Source organism: Malurus melanocephalus, unplaced genomic scaffold, assembly GCF_030028575.1.
Source record: "Malurus melanocephalus ecotype Western Australia unplaced genomic scaffold, MMel_1.1 scaffold_28, whole genome shotgun sequence".
NCBI classification, from domain to species: domain Eukaryota; kingdom Metazoa; phylum Chordata; class Aves; order Passeriformes; family Maluridae; genus Malurus; species Malurus melanocephalus.
In genome coordinates, this window is record NW_026623260.1 from 2,646,374 (window position 1) to 2,662,057 (window position 15,684).

Genomic DNA, 15,684 nt, shown 5'->3' on the forward strand with positions numbered 1-15,684 from the left:
TATTGTTATTGTATATTCAATACATTCAATATTGTACCTTCCATGTTAAGTGTCCCTTCATTGATCTGGTRTTTCTACAACAAACTCCAATAGGAGCACCTCCAGTGCAAAAAATGCACAATTAAAGTGGTGTTTGAAACAGGAGGTAATGTACCCAGAAGTATACAGAATGATTTAACTGACATAAAACAGTAAAAATGTTCATGATAAGGGGTACAGGGATACCCAAACATTAAAAGAAACCCAAACCACTCCAAATGACAATGAACCCTCTGTTCTGCTGCATCATGCCTGCTCTCTGGGGAGGGCTACGGACAAACAAGGGATTGTGCAGGGATTGTGCAGATGATCAAACAGCAGGGCACTAACACAAGGCCTGTGAAGAGAGGCTGAAGCAATCAGCTCCTGYAGCCTGCAGAAGACAGGGCCTGGAGGAGACCAAAGGGCTGCAGGGAGCTCCCGAGAAAACTGARCCTCGTTCACAAAGTGCCCCATGGTGGGACGATGAGAGCTGGTGGACAGAAGTTGAAATGAGACTTTTGGACAGTTGGATGTAAAGAAAAGCCTGCTCAACATGAAGACAGTGAAGCATGAAAAAGAYTGCACAGAAAGGTTGTGTGGTCTCCATCCTTGGAAGTTTCAAAACCKGACAGGATAGACTCAGTCTCAGCTAATAATATTTATATAAGATGGAAAGGCTTTTTCCCTCACTTTTTGCACGTTACACTTGTATGCACTCAAGTGTAAGAGTGTACTGCAGTTACCTTTAGTAAAACAGCTCTTCTTACTGCTAAGCCTGCAACAATAATTGCTAAATGGAATCAAAGAGAAATATGCAAATAACTCAGGTGAGACATGCAAAATAAACTCTGCTTTAAACAGCAAAATAGAGAGGGAGATTCTGAATATTTCTAATATTTCTGTTTCTGAATATGGCTAATTCTGAATATTTCCCAAGACTAATTCCCAATCYCACCCTGCTTTGCTAGAATAAATCTACTTTCATTTTCAAGCTGATCTCGTATCAACAGTTACCACGTGCAAACCTAAGAAGTACAAAGATTAATTTCTTTCAAAGAAATAATGTAGCATGTGCACTTAATCTTTCATGTGCTTACAACACGGGAATCATTTGGAAAAACACTGCTTCAATTACAATATATTTTTTTCCTACTAAGTTCACATAAAGAAGTTTAATATTTTGAAATACTATTCATTCTCCTTCCTAATATGGCTTTCTAAAATCTTGATTAGTCACACATTCTTAGTCTTTCCAAACTCAGTGTAGATACTAAATTATTTTCTGAATCCCAGTAAATTCTTAACAGTCTCATTGTAATCTCTACCCAGAGTTAAACATTCACTACCCTGTCTTCTTAATCACCTTTTTAAAAAACARAAACAAATAGAATACTTTGCCATTCATTTGGGGCAATTTTCTCAAAAGTTTCTAGAAAAATTAACTAYCCCCCCATCTTTTTAACTCCATTATGTTTTAACTAGGCTTTAAGGGTGCATTTTCACACAAGACCATTAGCCTGGGAAGCTCAATGTCAAGTGAAGATGGTAACAGAAGCTCTTATATAGGTTTGCACAACAGTCAGACAAGTTTACATCATAAAATCTTCAGGCACTATTACATAAAAAGATAACATATCTATCTCAGGAAAACAAATGTCACAATTGCAGGAAGACGTGAGAATGGGATGGGAGAAACCACAGTASCTGCTAACCCCAGTGGCAGTTTTCTGACACCTCCTGCTGCTTGTGCCTCTGGTTTGAGCAGGCCCAGACATCCTTACCTGAGATTGTTACCAGTGACAGAGGGACAGAACTTGCCTATACAGATTTTGCCTTGAAACACAAGAGAAATATACAACAGCTGTGCTTCTCAACACAAACTTGTCTCCCAAAATASTTTTCTTTTTTCTTTAAAGTAGATAAAACTAAGAGCAGTAGTTKGTTTCAAAAATGATAAACATGTCATCACCACTTGCCAGAGGACTCCAGCATATTTTTGTCTTCCATTCCCATATAATTCTACCTGATGAAAAGCAAKTCAAATTATCAAATATGTCTTTATTCTCCTTCTCTGCTTCAACCTGGGCAGTAGGATCTGCAGATTTTCTGGATCTGCAGATTTTTCAGGATTAGAAGCATCCAGATTTTCTCCAGAGCACCAATCCATGAGATAAGATTAAACAGCGAGAACTTATCTTCTCTCTCGTCAGCTGGCAGAAGTCCCTCAAATAGAACAAGCTGTTTTGTAAATAAATGAAGTAACAAAGTCTAACTTCCTACRAATTTTAGATTTGTCTAGATTTTCTTCTCCCTGCAATAATGCAAGCATGGTACTCAAAACCTGACATTCCTGTGTAATCTCTCCAGACTCTTGGGGCATATACAGAATTTCAACTGAATGTAAAAGAAAAAAAAAATCCATTAATTAGGAAAGACTTTCTAAACAAGAGTTTTCCCACAGAAAAATTACTGTTTCATGTCAGTTAAACCAGAAATTTCCCACAAAATGGGACTTGATCAGATTATGAAAATAGCTAGAGGCAACACTCGTGGACTGTTAAATATAAATGGATATCAAGCAAGCTTTCTCCAAATTAAGCTACTGCAAAACCAAATGACTCCATGAAACGTTTTCTTAATGTTCAYCCAGCGGATGGCAGCTGCCAGTCCGTAACTGCGAAGGCAACAAGGATGCTCTGGGGTTTTTTTTTTTTTTTTGTGGGGTTTTTCGTGTTTTTTTCCCCATTTTTGCCGGGCCGTGACGTGGCGGGAGCGCCGGGGCTGTGCTGCCCCCGCGCGGTGCCCGAGAGCCTCTGCAGCCTCCGCATCCTCCCGGGGCTCCGCCGGGTTTGGGGTAAAAACTGCCCGGGATGGATTAAAAATAACATTTTATAAAGAGCTGGAGGAGAGGAAAGAGAAGGACTCTAGTATATACTCTTGTATTTTCACACTGTATCAGTTTCCTGGACCAATTCACTACACAAACAAGTTTTATAGAATATCTGAACGCAAGCCAGAGGAGCAGAAAATGTTTAACCAGGGGCTCAGCAGAAACTTTCCAGTACAGCAATTCCATTTCACATTACYTACTCTATCATGTTATTTAGTCTTTACAAAGACTGAGGAATTTGTAAGTATTAGGAGCACAGAAGCAGGCAAAAAAACCTTCATTTCTCACAAAAAAAAAAATCCATGCAACTTTCACTTCAAGCATGAGGCATGATATGCCTTAAAAAAAATCATTTCTTATGGAAACAGACAAGTATAAAACATGAAAAAAAAAATGCTAACACAGGAAGAAGTAATAAGAATACCATAGCAGACTGTTCCAGGTACATTGGATAGAGTTCTCTGGCGGGAGAGATTTRACAACAAATGTCACATGTCCACTAAAAACTTTCACACAAGCGTGAACAACTCTTCAGACCCAGCTGGTCCACACACATGAAGGACAGCTCACTGCAGASTAAACTGTCTTACAGGTTTTTCCTGTCTCTTCCAGACAAACAATGGAAAAATTCAAAATTTATCATATAGTCATCTCAGACATTTATTAACAGGTCCTTGAAACAAACCATCACAAGTTTAGCTAACACTGAATGGGAACAAGCATAAGTAAAGCTACTTATGGGGTAATTCCATTCCTGCAAAAGCACAAACACACGACTGCTGTGGAAAGTATACTTACACTACTACAAACTTATGTCAAAACCAGCAATTAATATACAATGGCCAAGATGGTTTGGGGTTTTTTTTAACCTTTTGACCACACAGTTGCATACTAAACAAAATCAAAGTAGCCCTAAATTCCTGAAATTACAATAAAGTCTGCAGTAAAAAATCCTTATCTTAGCTCTTTTTTATGCCAGAATCATAAAGTTTTCTAAAAATGAGTGAACTTCCCAATACCAAGTTTTTGCTCTTACCCTAATGGTTCTTCTCACTTCTCAAATGCTGTTTCCTGAARTCAATCATTTAAAGAGGAATTCTGCATCTGCATCAAGACTGTCTCGGAAGAGTTGCAAATATCCCGCACAACAGCAGATTTCTCTAGTCCTTAATCCATMCACCCATCCTTTGACACATGAAGTGTAATTTGCATAGGAGAGTACAGCATAAAGACTACTTAGCTCTAGTTTATGAGCTATTTTTAATTATTCTTGGGAAAAAAAGAAGTTTCAGTAACCATATAAAGAAACATGACGTTCAAAGGTCAAAAAACGCCAGCCTAAAGTCCCTTCAGATAATGGCACAGTTTCTATTCAAAGAAGCACAAACTGTTTTATAATACAATGTGCTGTCATTGTAAAACCAACTTCATGGGAAATAAAATACACAGCAAGCAGATGTAATATATTAGTATACACTAATGAAGCTTTGATATTTTTCTAATGTGATCAAGGCCTGTTTTTCAATCACAGAGTGGTTTGGATTAGAAAGAATGTTACAAGATTATCTAGTTCGAATTTCTCCACCATGGGCAGGGGACACCTTCCACTAGACCAGGTTGCTCAGTGCCCCATCCAGCCTGGCCTGGGAATTTGCAGGKAATGAGGGATCCACARCTTCTCCRGGCAACATATTCCAGTGTCTCACTGTCCTCACTGTGAAKAATTTCTTCCTCTTCCCTTATCTAAATCAATGCATAAACTTGTCTTTCAGAAGTTTAGAAATATCCAGACTATATTTGAAGCATCATTAAATATGAGGCAAAACTAGAAAATTCAATCACAATCAACACATTTTTTCCACTATAATTCAATTTGCAGTCTTTACGTTGCATTAACTCCAGCTTTTGCTTCTAATGAAGTACCTGACCCAAACACAAAAGCTCTGGACTCAAAGATATAGAAAATAACGTTAAAATGAATCATAATGAAATATAATAAAAGCCTTTCCAATGTTCAGATAAGGCACTTTTAAACAGAGATTATGGCAGCAGTGCTAGCAGAAAAAAAGCAGCATTAATAATTTCCTAGCAGCTTAATGGAGAACCGCCCATGCTCCAGTTGGAACCTGATAGAATTGTGTGGGGCAAGTCTCAAAAGGCTGAAAAGTCTTTGCAAGTAAATTCRCAGTAATTAGATTTCTAATTATACCCAGAGCATTAGTGATTGCTATGGTTAAAACAGCCTGAACTGTTTCATTATTCCTCTCTTTCTGAAAGCTGTCTTTCATAGTTTCAGCAGAAATTCTAGAAATTTAGTCTGTGCCTGAACATATATTTTTTAATGTTTAAACAGAAGAACAGAGAGTCCTGTGCTTGCATATGGGGAGCAAAATTAAACTTTTCCACTACAAAAAAAAACAACTCAAAAAACCAATAAAACTGGTCTTGAAGTAGCTAGAAAGTGTGAAGTACAGAGCCTTTGATGGGGTATATCTGAAGGCTGAAAAGCCCCAAACCAGCATTCACAACAGTTCAGGTTGTGAACTTAGTCCTTAAGGCACTGAGATGGTTTCCACCAGAAAAAAAGCAGCTCACAGTAGCCACATCATACCCTAATTACAGCACCTACGTCACTCCACCAGCACTGCCAATGCAGACCCTGCTTTACCATCATTTTTTACCATATTTATTCTGAAATACTGCCTGTATTTTCGTAAGTATCAGCACGTGACCTCTGCCCCAAGCAAGGAGCTTCAGCATATTGCTGCCCTCCTGAACTGCAGACGTAGAATGTGTAATTATAGGACAGAAAGTCTCATTTGGCCAACTGGACTGAGATGAAAAACCTTGAGACCTTTATTCTATTCATAGCTCTGCCCTTGAGCTGCTGYATGACATAGAAAAATTTGACTTTCCTGTGCCTCAGCTTCCTCTGCCTTCCTGAGTCAAGCCTATTTATCACCCTTCATCCTAAGAAACATCTCTCAGTACTTTTTTTTATTAGGGTCTCTAGGCACAATTACACCTAAGAAACAATATTTACATAGTATTTTATAGGAATCTACTGCAGGGAACCTACACTGAGGCTGACTGATCTGTAACAAAATCAAAAAGATGCAATTGCACTTATAAATTATTAAGTTTGCAACAGTAAGTGTAAGCCTTCATACATAGGAAGCCATCAGCTACTTATCTGTCGGGAAAACTCAGCTTTTATTGATTTMTGTGCTTCTTGGTTTTGCTACTTTTAAAGCATACATGCATATTGCCTTGAGAGAAGATACTCCTTGGAACATGCACACTCACTGTAGTTAGAAAGGATATCAGTTAAACTTTTCTGTAGTTATTAACACTTTTTGTTCTGTGAGCGATTAATGGGCACACTTTCTGCACTGCTGCAGCTTGGATGACTCACTCACATGCTTAATCAGTGTCCAAACACTGAAATCCACAGGGTAACAACTGTGAAAAAGTGGCATGCTGTAACAGGGACTGAGTTAAAGTAGGAGGGATCCTAGAGGGATAGGAAAAAAGTTAAAGAGAAGAAACACACATGTCTGTAAGCACTTACAAATGGAAATAGTTAATTTTAACACATTCTGATCTTCTTTCTTTTTTTTTTTTGGAACTGAGCAAAAAATGCCAAATTCTGACCTTCAGAGATATATGTATCTTAGATTGTCAGGGCATTTGGTTATGCAAAATGCAAGAACAGGTTAAGAAACATCCAGTAGCTTCTGTACCTGACTATAATTTTGGCACTATCCTCACACACTGTTACTTTCTCAGGAAAGCAATGCATACAAGAGCAGTATAATCACCTGGTGCCACGAAGGAATAACCACTTGAAATCAGCTACCTCAGGTTCAAATATCTATTCAGGGTATGCACACACAGTACAAATTACTTTTTGCTTGATGGCTGGATGCACAATTACATTCCTTCTGAAGTGCAGAAGAGATACATAATTCATAGAGAGCTATACCTCATGACCCAAGTGTACTTGTCCTTGCAAGTCATACACAGGTTGTTTGGCTGCTTTTTTGCCTCAGCCTGACACTGTGATGTAAACTCAGACTGCAATGACAAAAAATGAGATGTTATAGTGACAGTGTTGACAGAAGATAACAAACTAGGCAAAGTCTCCTCTGAAAAACATTCCTAGGTGTGACAGGCAYGGTCAGAGTCAGTACCAAGGCCACAGAAGCAGCAGCTGTCCAACACAAGACAAATCACAAATTACCTCTTTTGTCCCAATGTCAGTAGAACTGATGTGAAGCAGAATTGAAATGGGCATGGAAGGTGCCCAAAGCCAGCCTGGCTGTATTAAAGTCAATGGGAAAAGTGTGATCTATTCTATCAAATGAGTGGTGGGGGGCAGTTCCCATCAAGGCTGGCAATACCTTAATCACGACAGTGCTGCAGTGGTGCAGATCAGAGGTGAGTGYTTTGTGCACCAGGGGATGCACAGTGAGGAGGAGGAAGAGAAGCAGAGAACCACTCACTAACAGAGATGAGACAGCCCTCACAAGGAGGTATTGTTTCCAGCTGAACGCATTGCTAAGGGGTTCACAGTCAGCTGAGATGAATAAATCCTTTCACCTCTGAAAGCACTCAGCTGCAGAGCAATTGCTACCAGAGGTAAAGTGCTTTCACTGCAATGTACCTTTCCAGAAAATGGAAAACTGCTGACTTTGACCTCTGGAAAWCTGTATCAGAGGACACAGCTTCAGCTGCTTGTAAGACACTGAGCATTATCCCTTATGAGTACCATCCCAATCCACCCGTCCAAAGTCACAGGAGCACACCCTTCCCAAAAATTTGTGGGGAGGCCAGGGAGAAAATGCACATGAGTTGAGCAAGTGAAGTAAGTGAAACACTAAGTCAGGTCACACCAGGTTTTAAACTGGTCAAATTCCTCAGCTGTACCCATCAGCCAACAACACAAATGGAGAGGGGGAAATAGAAAGGGACTCAAACAGCATCAAGACAGTCACTGCCCAGAGAAGTAAAAGCAACTTACTATTTCAAAATACAAAACGAAGGCCCAGCTGTGTGCAGGGAGATGGAGAAGTGTTCCTGTACCTTACTTTTCAACCTTGCTAAAAAGTTGCCATTCAGAAAATGAAKATAGAACAAAGATGAGTACAGGTACACAATGTTACATCTACCCCTCAATCCACAACACGCTTAGGGTGCTATGCCCTTAATGCCCCACTAAACCTGCTCCTTGTATGTTCCTAAAGCCGGAAAAGTGTTCAGGGAGTTTCCTCCTCTGGAGAAATTCCAAGGACAAGGCACATTATACATGCTCCCTTTCTAAACAGTTCTGTCATGCATCATTTCCCGTTGCCCCCGCAGAGTTTTGTCCTGCACTCTTAACATAACAGCAGCACTTGAAATTCCTGGAGAGACAGCAGAGTCATAAAGTAACGCTGGATATTTCACTAAATAGGCAGTAACAGATCAGAAAAAGATGAGGCACTTTCATTCCCCCATGCTCCTCATCTGTCCTGTGATTGCTGCCTTCTAAAAGACAGAGAGGCTCTTGTGAATTTTTAAAATTTTGTTTCCAACTCTCATAAGTTCTGATTCATATTCACTGAGCAGACTGTCTCTTCTGTCCTGGTGGGACACAGGCAGCTGCCTCGGATGMGCTGGGCAGGCAGTTCTGTGCAGTTACATCCAGCAGCCGGAGCAAGAGCAATCAGGAACACTCACATCTGCTTCYAGCCAAGAGAAAAGTAGCTGGCACAGTTACAGCTGTGAAAGATACTACCACAACTGAGTGTCCTGGAGTTGCTGGAGTTTAAGTTTAACCATGCTTCTTATTCTGGCAGGCTAATAGGGAGCACAGAGAAACTTGARCAGTGACAATTTCTGGGCACCAAATCCAATTTTCCTGTGTTCTGCACAGATAAGAGAATTATCCACCGTGGTTAGTACACTATAGCTTTAAGTTTCAAGCTGAACACAAGTGGAATATTCCAGCCCAACAAGAGAAATCCTAGAAAAGTTAAGCTACGTTACCAGACAACACTTCTTTTAACTTTTATTTTTATGTCTTTGTTTCTAATATYCACTGCTGCCTCAATAATATTACTTGCTATTTTTAGCATTTCAAAAGAACATCACTGTGATCCACAAATCCCTAAAGCATTTGAAAAATAGCAAAAAGATCCTTAAAACTGTAGCTGGATCCATGTTATGAGAACTTTCTAAACATTTGTTCTCTATTTTGGTGCTGAAAGTACAGCACTAACACACACTGCAGCTGAGTAGATGAAACAAACCTTGAAGTTACTAATAACTCAAACATTAAAGAATTCACAATAATCCATCCCAATGCTGTACCCAGTCTCTTCCTGCAAAGCAAAAGAAAGCAACTGTTCCAGGAAACCTAGAGTACTGCATCCTACTGTCCAAAACAGTCTTTCAAAAAAAATGCTCATGAGGTTAGTCTCTCAGGCTTTCCAGCCTGGGAAGCAGAGGCAACAGCARTAAAGTCTGCCTTAAAGAATACAAACACATCCCCCTAAAGCTAAAGCCATAGACAGAGAGCAATTAAAATGGTTACCACCACCATTTGCTTTCTATCCCTCACAACRAAAGTGCGAGTGCCTTGTAAAAGAATACGCTCCATCAGCCATCTAACCATCAACTCAGCCATCCCAGCTCAAACCACTTTCATCAGATTTATACTACCAGTGCCAAGTTGAGCTGGCCCAGAGYTGCTATTTTTTATAGGAGCACTCCTGCGTTCCCATCTTCTGGCAAAGGCAAATAGGACAGTCACAGCAGAACACAAAACCATTACGTGACTCTCTCCACAAAGAGGACAAGTTTGTCTCCATGGCCTAGTTGCTCACACACCGACCGAATGCCTTTTCATTGGTTCTTCATTAGACAAAGGACAGAAGGAAGTCAGATGTCAGTGTACATAAGATCCGCTCCCTTGACACAGAACAAATGACACCCCCAGTAAGCCAAGACACAACCRTTGCACCACCCTGGATACCACCAAACATCCGTGAAGCTTTAGTCACCTGAGAAACACCATGCATGTTCCAAACCCTTGTAAGAAGATCCATCTCTTCAATGCATTTTTAGACCCTAATACAAGAATTGACAAAATTACCATTCCACTTGGGAAGATATAAACCAGTGTTTATATTAATGATAAAGGTTTGATTGCTTTTGATTAATTTAGCCTTTTTTTGCTGCATGACTGGTTTCCATGGAAATGCAAGCAGACTAAAAACCTGCAACCAGAAGTGAGTCAGTTTTGCCTGTTTATGTCTCCTCAGTTCCCTTGGAAACAGACATTAAAAAAAAAAAAAAAGTAAAAAGCATAAGGGTCCTGAAATACCTTCAGAAAATCTCTTCCCAAAGCTTTATCTCTTTGGCTGCCTTTCCAGAATTAGAGTTGAAAATAACACAGAGCAACAGATGACAGAATAGTGACTTGATTTTTTTGTTAAGGAGACATCAACAGAACATACCTGGAGATGTTTTCAAAAACCACATTCAAATTGACAAGCTCAAATTGTATTAACATGGGTTTTGGCAAAAGTATCTCAAGCAGAGTATATACTTCTTTAAATTAGTTCAGTGCTAATGTAGAGAGAAATACAATAGAGAACAGGAAAATAGCATCATACTGTCCTTGTCCCAAGTACATTTCAATACTTCAAGAGWGAGGGAAAAAGAAAAATCTGCCCTGGGGGAATGAGTCCAATATTTCCATAGCCAGGATGCTTTTTAATGGAATCATTCCTTCCTTGCAACACATTCACTTTCAAGTTGCAAAATCAGCTATACACATACCAGGTTAAGTAACAAACATCAGTATTAAATTTGTTATGTGTAAAAATGCATTCCTCCAAGGCTGATAAAGCAAACCTAGGAGGGCCTGTCAGCAAGACTYCATCTCCCACTGTCCTGTTCAAAGACAACAGCGCATTCTCCCCCGAGCTGGATCTTCACACTGGTACAGATAACATCTTCCTTCCTCCTCAGAGCCAAATGCATCAGAGAAGGGGAAGGAATAGGATGGGAAGTTATGAGGGAAGAGGCTGCAATGCATGTMTCAGACCTTCAAAGCCTGCTATTATCACTACCATTACTATGCAAGAATTCCCTGACAACCAAGTGTCCAGAAACACAAAGAACAGTGGTACAATTATTCACTCCTCTAAGTTCCCTCTAGAATGTTCAGGACAGCTCAAGGGATTACAAACTATTTATTTCCTTGTTTGTCTCTCACACCACATTATCAGTTCTCAGCATACCTCTATGCAAACCAACACTTCACCAGAGGGCTTTGGAATCCATCCTTACTGCCTGGCTGGGAGGAACATGCAGGGACAGTGCACTGGTCTCACCACTACTGTCAGAGTCTGAAGCTGCATTACAAACATCAGGAAAGAGAAAAAAAAGGAAATCCTAAACCCTGCTCACATACTCCTAACAATCAACAGAACTCAAGGGCCCTCCTACATTCAGTGTTACATCCCTCCTTTTTGTACTTCGCTGCTACTCTGAGAACTAAAAATATACTGCCACCAGCATGAAACAAGGCTTGGGGAGGAGTAGCCACTCATGATACTCACTGAAAGGATGAGAGAGGRGTAGCAATCATTGGAGGTGTCTTGAATGGAAGAAGTTGAACTTAATTCAATGTTAATTAGTTCACATTAGCCGAACTCAATCTATTCTTGTCACAGGAAAGATAAGCATCAGAAAATTATTTCCCATTCTCCTTTGTATTTTGGCAAGGTGTAGAGTCACACAGTAAGGAGAATAATCTCGCAGTACTCACTAAGGCGTCACTCAAGGAGGGCAGATTTAACATTGAGTGGAGAACATTTACTGTTAGGGGAACATTAAGAGAAACATTGATGTGTATCTTTCAGTCTATTTCAAAGTTTAGCCTCCTTTCTGGTACAGGTCAGAYGCACTTTTAAACAAATTACTTTAGCTATTCATTTACTTTAGCGGCTAGACACACAAACATCYAAGTGTCGGGGAGGCTACATTCTTTACAGTTACCATCCAAATTCATCCATGCAATGATATGCACAGACATCTTCTAAAACATTCAGCGAACAAAACACACACGCAGCAAGTAAGCAGAGCAAGTGTTTACCACCACACTCTACAACAAATYTGTTTGTTTCCATGATTAAACGCAGGTGTCAAGTTTACTGAAASCAGGCTCTGAAGAGATTGCAAGGGTGTCAGGTGTCAGGATCAGCTTAGTTTCATGCCTCCTCTAGCACAAAGAACAGAACAAAGACGAATGTCACGGCTGAAGCTAGGGAGTCACTAYGAAACAGATGAAAGACACCGCTCACAAGAAAAGAGAAAATAATTTAATATGAAGATTACCGACAGAGAATCAATAATTTTTGATTATTAATTAAAAATTAACGCATCTGACTTGGTTTTGCCTTTGGGAAGAACACCAGCATTATCATAKCAATCTTACGGAAATTTACAAGGTCACACACTGCATTGCAATTCAGGAAATAAAACCACAACCGTTATCATCCACCACCTGTCTCACGCACTGAACTAGGCAAGGCTCCCCTTCAGCAAATACAAAGTATAATTGCCCCATTATACAATGTATCATGTTACACATTCTTACGAAAGCCTAATCATAGTTAAATAAGTCAATTCAAATCTGTCATTTGTTAACTTCCAAATACTGATTTATTGAAGATTAACACTAACTCTTCATATCAAATTTCCCAATRCAGACTTTTAAATCTGTACTTTAAATTTGCATAAGTTTCTCCTGTGTTAAGTTATGTGGTAAATAAAATGGGTTTTGATATATACAAAACTCTGAAGATCGACTGAAAACAGATACCATCGTTACTGTTTCAAAATCAACACCTGCCCCTTTACACTAGACTGCCACTTACACTAATATTTCAAGGAGTTTCCTTGATATTTAAGACAAATATTTAAAACAAAATCCACAAGTGTCTAGAAGGAACAGYATAGCCTAAATCAATTGTAACAACTGATAAAGATCAGTAAGTTAAATCTTCAAGCAAGCATCATTGTTTTGTACATGCTGAAGAAGCTTTATGCAAGCACTGCAACTTCCCAGAATAAATGAACACATTTCATATAAAATATTAGAAAAAGGGAGACACACACCAAACCTAAGGTCTGCTCTGTTACCTCACGGTTCTCCTGTTAGAACATCCTGGGYACCCAAAAGCAGCCAATGCACTCATCAGAAATCACTCTAACTGGGCTTCAACTTAGAGTCATCTTTCCAGCTAAAAGTGTCCCATTTATGGAAACCCGCGGTATTTGCACTCAGATTTTCAACACTGAATTGTAACCCCAAGTTACTACAAAACTCCCCAGGGATTGACATGGTGTAAAATAACAAATAGCTCACAAAGCTGAAGGCTTTGAAGACAAAATCCGAAGAGGACTGGAGACAGCTAAAACCTCCCCAGCACCACGATGTATGACACATAAACACACAGCTGTTCCTTCACATGTAACAAAGATCACACACAAGTTGTGGCATGAAGGGTTTTTTTGCTGGCCTTTGGAAGTCCAACGTGATTTCCTGGTGGCAGGAAGGAAGTAAAGGGGGTCAGGTGGTATCATTTCATAACAGATCATCATGAGGTAGCAGATATGGAAAACTGTTMTTTTAACTACAACTGTACTTATTTCTTGCAGGAAGGATTTTCTACACCTTGTCAACAAAAGTGCTACTTTTCAGAAAGTCATAATCATGACTTTTAACTCTCTCTCCAAAGCACAAACCCGAAGAAAAAGATCCCTGCTCAGAAAGACACTACGAATATTCTTTTACAARTTTAGTTTTACAATACCTTTTCTAGTCCAAGGCACCTTAGCAGTTCTCCTGTCAAAATTAGTGCATCAGCTCAAGTGTCACATCCAAGCCATCATCTGTCATCATGCAAAACTTCTTAAGAGCACATACAGATTTGGAGCATGTAGAGGTAGAAAAATGAAAAGTTTAAGAAGCATTGCAGCAGAAACCTCTATCAGCATGCACAGAAACGCAATAGGTGCAGAAGGAATTTGACCAGTGGCTTCTTGTCAGTTTTGGATCAGTGTTTCTCAGCTGCTGATCCWGGGAGCAACCAGTCAGCTCCAAGACATCTGAAACAGCCTGTGGAACAGCTGCAAGGAAGGCTGACTTGTGTTTTGGGCAGGAGGGGAGAGGAGGGAATTATTTTCTTGTTTTTATATTTTCAACAAATAGTTCTTGCATGCAAGCAAAAAAGCAATCAACACAAACAAAAAGCAGCAACTGAGCAATCAAACCTCAGCCTAATTTCTGTCTCATTGCAGCTGTAACCTCCTATGGCCTTACTGCACAGTACAATCCTCAGATTGTATTCAATGAGGTCAGATGTCTTTTGGACTTAAAAAGGTTGAGAGACATCCTTTAGATGACAGATAGTTGGCAGATAAAAACATGGAAGATAAATGGAAGATGAGGATTTCTGAAGGACAAAGTAAGATGATGAGATAACCAGCATATACGATTATAAAAAGAAATCAAAATTCACCAGAAGAAAAACCCAAACCTGTCTCAGATGTTTTTAAATGTACAAAAGATTTAAGGAATAAAAGCCTCAACATACAAACTCTTTATTTTGGCAATTAGAAATCATAAACTAATACAACATATTCCAAGAACTGAGATCTCTAATACTAGATTTATAAAGCATGAACCTGCTCTTGTACCCAGTAATAAAAGYAAAGCCATAAAGAGCATTAGGCAGTCACAAATTCGACCCCTTAAGCATACTAAAAGCTCCAGCATTTGAGTGGRCTTAATGACATCCCTTTAATGCTACTAAATCAGAACCACCTCACCACTATTGCAACTATGTAACAGACRTTTTAGGGAGACCAGAAACAGTTGCACCATGCTCCTACTTACTTGAATCCTCCCATCTGAGAAGGTGCAACTTCCAAGCGGAATAGTACAGAAATCCCAGTACCAGAAAGAGGCAGAGGGCTAGTAGCAGGTTACGCATAAACACCAAGAGTCCCATCTTCACATTAAATCTGCTCTTCTACATGACCTGAGAAAGCAAAACAGGTTGAGGTTAAGGTTGGAGCCACCTTCTCCAAYGGGCATCCTCTCCAAAACATGCAATCCCACACCCATCAAAACGCACAGATCCCAAACCGTTCTCCCGACAAGGTAAAACACACGCGTTACCCCAAAGCACACCAGTGAAACAAGAACTTCCCCCCCAGACAGCTGCCTGCTCGGCCGTCACAAGAATCAGTGCCGCTCCGGAGAGGCGGGGAATCACCGCCACGCTCTGACAGGGCATCAGCCCCGCTCCTGCCCACTTGACAGAACCGAGTCCAGCACGGCCCTGGCCGCCGAGGCCTGGCGAGCACCGCGTCCTCCCGCCACGCCACGGAGCAAACCCACAGCGCCGGGTGCGCCGCGGACAGCGCTGGTCCCGGCTGGAGCCCCGCGGAGTCCCGGGCACTCCGCGCTGCGAGGACGCTCTGTCCTAGAGGCGGTACCAGCGCCCGGAGAGAGGGGCTCGCCGGGCCCGGGCAGGACGGCAGCTCTCCGCCCGCTGACAGCTGCCAGAGGCCGGCTGGAGCCTGGGTTTGAACGGGCAGCGACGTCGCCACCGCCGGGCTGCCCCCGCCTCGCCGTGCTCCGCTACCGGCTACGCCGCGCCCCGCCGGGCCCCCCTCACCGCGCTGGCCGCCGCGATCGGCCCTGCCCG

The 15,684-nt window shown here is 40.8% G+C and overlaps 1 protein-coding gene across 11 annotated transcripts in view; it reads right to left on the bottom strand.

The window, feature by feature from the left end:
• Window positions 1–15,684, bottom strand: part of ST3GAL3 (ST3 beta-galactoside alpha-2,3-sialyltransferase 3) — a 174,173-nt gene that overhangs the window by 153,090 nt on the left and 5,399 nt on the right. For all 11 annotated transcript variants that reach the window (XM_057390635.1, XM_057390638.1, XM_057390642.1 and 8 more), the window contains exon 2: window positions 14,868–15,012. In XM_057390635.1, coding sequence (XP_057246618.1) covers window positions 14,868–14,982 — 115 coding nt within the window. In that variant the 5' untranslated portion in view covers window positions 14,983–15,012. The remainder of the gene's footprint in view (window positions 1–14,867; window positions 15,013–15,684) is intronic.